The sequence below is a fragment of a genome, unplaced genomic scaffold, assembly GCF_019419815.1.
Source record: "Pyrus x bretschneideri cultivar Hongxiangsu unplaced genomic scaffold, Pyrus_bretschneideri_v1 Contig3, whole genome shotgun sequence".
Classification (NCBI taxonomy): Eukaryota; Viridiplantae; Streptophyta; class Magnoliopsida; order Rosales; family Rosaceae; genus Pyrus; species Pyrus x bretschneideri.
In genome coordinates this window covers 1,396,333-1,402,721 of record NW_025999612.1, presented here as the reverse complement: position 1 = coordinate 1,402,721, position 6,389 = coordinate 1,396,333, and the positions used below count along the sequence as shown (strand labels likewise).

General features: G+C 35.1%; 1 protein-coding gene across 1 annotated transcript; it reads right to left on the bottom strand.

Annotated features, from left to right (window-relative positions):
- Positions 1–368: 368 nt before the first annotated feature.
- Positions 369–6,147, bottom strand: LOC103952872 (homeobox protein HD1-like). The gene is made up of 5 exons (XM_009364561.3): positions 5,297–6,147; positions 5,006–5,126; positions 1,607–1,797; positions 1,351–1,482; positions 369–765 (listed from the first exon to the last, which is right to left on the bottom strand). The coding sequence occupies exons 1-5, from the start codon at positions 5,576–5,578 to the stop codon at positions 625–627; spliced, it is 867 nt and encodes a 288-aa protein (XP_009362836.1). The 5' UTR covers positions 5,579–6,147; the 3' UTR covers positions 369–624.
- Between the last annotated feature and the right edge of the window lie 242 nt (positions 6,148–6,389).

The following is a 6,389-nucleotide window of genomic DNA, read 5'->3' as shown; positions in this document are numbered from 1 at the left end:
TCAAATTTGGAAGTTTTAAGAGCTTGTGGTTGTGTGTGCATGTAAGAGCATTTTGAACTTTATACCCTGCAGTGATTGTACATCCTTCATGTTCTAGTCGTGACACTGTGACGCATCTCTCCGCTTATTATTAATATAAGGTGTGACACTCCTTACATAAACGTAATAAATGATATATGTGAACACTAGTACTAGCCTGAAATTGGTCCTAGCTCGGGGCTCGGAGTTTTTACCCCACACTATCATTCAGCATTCATATTTGTGAATTTCAAAATGTTGCTCCAATGTAAACCTTTAGAAAATGTTGCAGCAATTTTACAGGAATAGATCAGCAAGTAGTCTACATTCGCAAGCAAACTTAGACAAAATTAAATGAAATATAGTACATAAAGATGAAGGATCGTTACCCAGCCGATCGAAAACAAGAATTTATACAACGTTTTACATGTAATTAGTTGGCCATTTGTTACTTAATTTCTGTTTGAAAAGTGTTGGCTAATTAGACTATACATACTTCCCCAATGCCACACAATTCAACAGCCATATATATCATCAGACACAGAAGTGAGTTCATCAGTTTCTCTGATTATCAAACAAGATCCAACGGTTGTTATGGTTTGTCATCTATCGTTTGCGCTTGGACTTCAAGGAGGTGACTGATTGAGAGTTGCTGTGCCAGTTGCGCTTCCTTTGATTGATGAACCAATTGTTTATCTGCTTTAGCTGCAACCCTGTCTCCTCCACAAGCTTTGCCTTGTCATCTTCCTGCATATATCATATGAATCTTTCATTAATTCTTGAAGGAATCTCAAGAAAATTGAGGTTCCACCTTAAAACCAATTGGAAATATAGTGCAAGGTCCCTTCTTTCCTCAACGTGGGATTGATACTCTCAACAGAATTACACTATCATCGTAGTGCTCTCAAATGACACTATTGTTATAGCAAACAATCCAATTAGATCGATATCATCTCAGCATGATATAGCAATTTTCTCAAATACCACACTATTCATCGTAGCAAATACTTTTATTATATTAGTATCATCTGGATATGTTGTTGATAATGTCACTATTCGTCCCATAATAACGAATCAACGATGGTAATTAATATGCTGTCAGTATATTGTCGATACTGTTGATTCACTATATATAGTAATAGTGTTATTCAAGACCATCTCCCAAAATTCTTCCATCATTTCTGTAACATTTACTTTGTTGGGTATATACAAATTAAGCAGAATGGTAAATATGTATGGAGTGCAAAAAAATCAAAGTATGGGGTTTGGATTCGGTACTACGTTGTATTGAAGAAAAATTGCAAAGTATGAAAGGTGAAGTTTCTTGCTTACAGTTGGGTAGGGCCACTTGGAATGCTGCTGCCACCAATTCTTCAACACTGTAGTTGTGTCCCCAGGTAATTTGCCTGCCCTTCTTTTTCTCAAAATCTCCTCTCTTACATCTTCAATTCTTGACTTAAAACCCTGCAAATATTTAACAATGCAAGTTTGTTATATATTTAGGAAACCGAAAACTCAGTTCACTTCCCGAAAGCATAATAACATAACTGCAGCAATGGTGTAACTTTTATGTGTCTATAAATTGTACCTGCTTCAGCTCAATTTTCAATTCTTGTCGAACTCTTTCCATTAGTGATCGCTCAGATTCGGTTGGGAGTAGAGGGCCAAATCCCATCATGTCATGCCCTTCGGCACCGGATTGATCCATAGGGAAATCCATCTGCATGTCATCCTCATCGTCGGACATTGTTGCACCCGAACCTTCACCCAGACTTACTCCTGAAAAGAGATGAGACAGAAAATAAGCCTCGAATACAAGTGATTAATTCTACTTTGTATTTGCCATGGAAAGAACAGAATAAATGCTTCAACTCCTACTTCTCCCTGTTCATTCCTCAACCTTACTAAAATGAGTTCGCGTGAGTGACAAGAAACTGAAACCAAGAACGGTGAGCTGGGCCTATAAGTAACTGGGCTGGGAACATACTGGAAGTCTAAACCAAAGTTGGGCTCAGGTGGCTTCAACAAAGCCTAATGTTTTGCTAAACAGTTATCAGAAATGAGTTAACCGAGACTATTTGATAACCATTTTGTTTTTTCATTTTCACCTTTCACTTTTTGCGTTAGGGATAGAGAGGACAAATACATAAAAGAAATAAGGGATGAAGAATAGTGGATGGAGGATAGCGAGAGAAATGTAAAAGAAATGTACAAAGAAAGACACACAAAATGAAAACAAAAAAAAGTAACTTATTTCAAGTTGTTTTCACTTTCAAAAGTATCACCCGTCACCCTTCATACCTCCTTAATTTACCCTGTATACTTTACCCATATCTCAAGCATAAAAATTAAAACCAAAAACTAAAGATTATCAAACGAGCCTTAATTACTTTGGCTAAAGAAACCAGTCAAGTCCTTGATTCTAGACTTACCGCAACATATATGAATTCTTCTTTATTATTATTCTTTTTACCAAAAGTATCATATATATATATATAGGGAATTGTTATTGGCACTCCAAAATTCTCAAACTTTCTATATTTAGAAAGAAAAATACACTTATGAGGAGTGTAGAATTAGATTTTTGGAGTACCAATAACACTATCTATACACACACACACACACACACTAAAGCATAATAATTTGAATGAGACCTCAAGTTCAAATCCGATAGATGAAAGTTTACAACTTGTGTTACATTGTACTTTTATTTTTTAAAGCAAGTTATCTTTTCCCTTGGAATGTCACGTTAAGATCGTATGCAGGAATTAAACTAGATAACTTACTAGATTTTATATATGTTATATGACAAAATAGATGTCCAATTCCAAATTTTTTTTTTTTTTTGTCTGAGTTGTAGCTATAAGGCACATATACTATGAACTTGTTTGGAAGTGCTTTTAAAGGGGATAAAAGCGCTTTTGATGAAAATGGTTTTGGAACCAATCTAATAAGAAAAATACAAGTAAATTCAGAAAAAACACTTCAAGTGCTTCCTGGAAGAAGCACATAATTGGTGTTCCTTACATAAAGCACTTCAAGTGCTTATAGAACCCAAAAACATTTTCTCCAAAAACGTTTTGTCATTTTTAAAGTACTTTCAAACAAGCTCCTTGAGATTCCGCAAGCCTCCAAGAATTGAACAAAGAACAACAGTGTAGGATCATTCTTCTCTTTTTCTCTTAGGCCTTTGGTAAACCTAGCTAGATATACTCCTCAATATTTGATAGTATATTTCACTAAATAATTTGTCTTCTTCCATGTTTGCTTACTAATTTGTCATTTTCTTTACCTTGATATCAACCAAAACTCTTTTTTATTAACCCCTAGATCAAAGTGTACCCTGTATTCTATATTATTATAGTATCCTCCCCCACATCATGATCAACATCTAGTCATCACTTTAAACTAAGGAAAACACACAAAGTCTATTTAGGATAATTCAATTAACCATTTAGCATGACCACGAAAATACTAGTCAAACTTTTATATGCAATTCACAAGTTCTGTCCCCAACCCTAACAACCAATTAATCAGACATAAATTCTATAAAAAATAAAAAATAAAAAAAAGAAAATAAGAAGGATAATGCTTGTGTCGTCTTTATGGGAGGACTTACATATCTCTTACTTACGATTAATGAATCTTTACTTTCTGAATGTCATAATCAGAATAGTTCATTCTTTTTATCATTATCAAAAGATCATATATGCAAAACATTATTTACTTTGGAGATCGTTAAGTCATTTATACGAGTTAAACCAATCAACGTTTTTGATCGTGATAAATTGTCCATTTGTTTTATATATATAAATGACTGAAAGATCTCCAAATTGAATGATTCTTTGTAGGCTTAATCAAGATTTAACAATTCCGATTATAAAATTTTAACATTAAAATACGTAATTTGCAAGCGAGAGAATAAGTTCATTTTTTCAAAAGGGGAATGTAAGCAATATTCTTTTATTAATTAATTAATTTAGTGAAAAGACCTTGTAACAGTTTCAGTTAGCGTCTCCACCTAGCAGATCCCCCATAAATCAAACCCTTCTACTTAATCATCATTAATTTAAAATATGAGTGGTTACGTGCACTTACTGATACTCCACCACCAAATTAATCACCAAACTTCCAACATATGGATAATCCAACAAATAAACAAGTTCATGATCTCTATATTATATTCCCAACGAAAAAAAATATATTAATCACTGCAATCATCAAAATCAAAGTATTCTAGAACCAAATATTCTGCTGCAACCTTGTCAGTTAGGTCATGGAGACTACTCTTGGCAGGGTCCATAAGTTTCTCCATCTTGTTATTAAGACGCTAAACGCTACATCAAGTTATCAATTTATTCATGTTATAACATGTATATTACATATATATATATATATATATATATTTGTAGATTACATCTTAAGTTTATGATATAACAATATTTTGTCTACTCATATTACAATACGTCGATTAATACTATACGTGACAGTATGACCGTTATCTTCTGTGCCCCTTCAACCTAATTAGCCAACCCCTAGCCAACACTACACTTTGATTGATTAGTTTTCGTAGACCCTACCCTATACCGCACCCACTCCTTACAAGGACAGCACTCAAACTTCCAGAACCCCAGAATAGCTGGTCGTTTATGCCTACCAAACACATTAAAACATCACAAAACATCGCAGCACAGAAAACAGAAGCAAATTTCATTCCCAATGACAAAACTAAACAAATATCCTAAACATTTCTAACACCAATTGATGATAAAAACAACATTCATAACTCATATTCTAAACACTTCCATCTCAAGCATATATTACGATGTTTAATGTTTTCTTATCAAACTTGTATTGTTAAACTACGAGTTAAACCAAATATTTCGGTGTAACTCAACACGATTAGTAGTTGAGATTCACGGTCTGAAAAAATTAATCATAATAGCTAGGAAGGTGAAATTTTGAGAAAAATAGAGGGGGGCCATACCAGTGAGAGCCTGCAAGTTGCTTTCGATTTCACGGCAGGCCATGACAGCTTCAACCGCATGGACTCTGACATGTTGTTGAAGTTGTTCTTTGAAAGAGCACAAAACTATCAGATATTGTGCCTGCAGAAACAATGAGTAAACCCCCATTAACCAAAAGAAAAAAGGTAAATCATTAGCTAATAAAACCAAACAAGTACAAATTCAATTACTCAACAAATTAAACCAGATAAAAAAAAACAAAAATAGAAATATATTAATTAGACAGTAACAAATTAATAAAACGGACTAACCAAAAAGTTGTCAAGCTCTTGGCGCTCGTGTGGGGAGACTGAGTGGCCATGTTGCTGCTGAGAAGCGTAAGAGCGCAGGAGGTGGTGCGACTGAGACAGCTGAGCGTCTATGAGCGGCAACTGATCGATTGGCGTCGCCACCCGAAGACAGGACACGTGAGCAGATAGGAGCTGCTCGTAGAGAGGGTGTGTGGCTATCTCAGCCTTGAGCTGCCTGTTATGCTGGTCATGATGACCGTCGATGCCGCCACCACCCATCATCCCCAACCCGGATTCTTGCATTTCTCGACGACTCGATCCAAATCTGTTGGAAATTCTGAGAGATGGGTTTTGTAGAGAAAGAGGAGAATTATAAAGGGTAATTTAGAGCTTGGTTCGAGGACCACAGAGAGAGTAGAAAACCCTTGAGTTTTGAGAACGGGATTCTATGCCGTTATGGTGTATAACAGTGTAGAGAGAGAAAGTGCTTGATATAGGCTTTGAGTACAGTTTAAAATCGTTAATGGTGTAAGAAAGATGCCGAGAGCCGTATATTGGGATCTGAGACAGACAACTTTCTGCACCACGTCTGAGAAAAAACAAAGATTCTACATAAACAAAGAGAGAGGGAAAATGAAAAAGATTTTTAAAGCTTCCTCGTTATGAGGTTTTCAAGGTTTTGTTTTGTTTTGGTTTTGGGGTTCTGAGAAATGGAACTAAGAGAGAGAGGGAGGGAGGAGAGAGAAGATTTCAGAAATATTGGCAATAGAACGAATCATTACCATGAAAGCGGTTGGAAGAGAGCTCGTAAAAAGAAAAACAAGATAAAGCTGCTTGCTTCTGTGGCCTGACAATTTGATTGCTTTTCTTTTTTCTCTTCTTCCTTTAAAAATTTTCCTCTGATTTTGGTTTTCTGAGGGGTCCATTTTTCCTTCCTTCTTTTAAAAATTTTCTTCTAATTTTTACTTTTTGAAATAAAACGATATAATTTACACTAAGAGACAGGGGAGTTCAGCTAAGTTAAATAATGGGTAATTTAATTTAGTATCGAATTCAGCATGCACAAGATTCAAACCTAAGATTTCCCACTTACAAATGAAGAGAAATACCACCA

Excerpts from the sequence above, each read along its gene's own strand:
- LOC103952872 (XM_009364561.3), bottom strand. The coding sequence starts at position 5,578 with ATGCAAGAATCCGGGTTGGGGATGATGGGTGGTGGCGGCATCGACGGT. Across the intron at positions 5,127-5,296 it reads AAGAGCTTGACAACTTTTTG|GCACAATATCTGATAGTTTT; the intron begins GTTAGTCCGTTT and ends TTGTTTCTGCAG. Across the intron at positions 766-1,350 it reads CCAAGTGGCCCTACCCAACT|GAAGATGACAAGGCAAAGCT; the intron begins GTAAGCAAGAAA and ends TGATATATGCAG.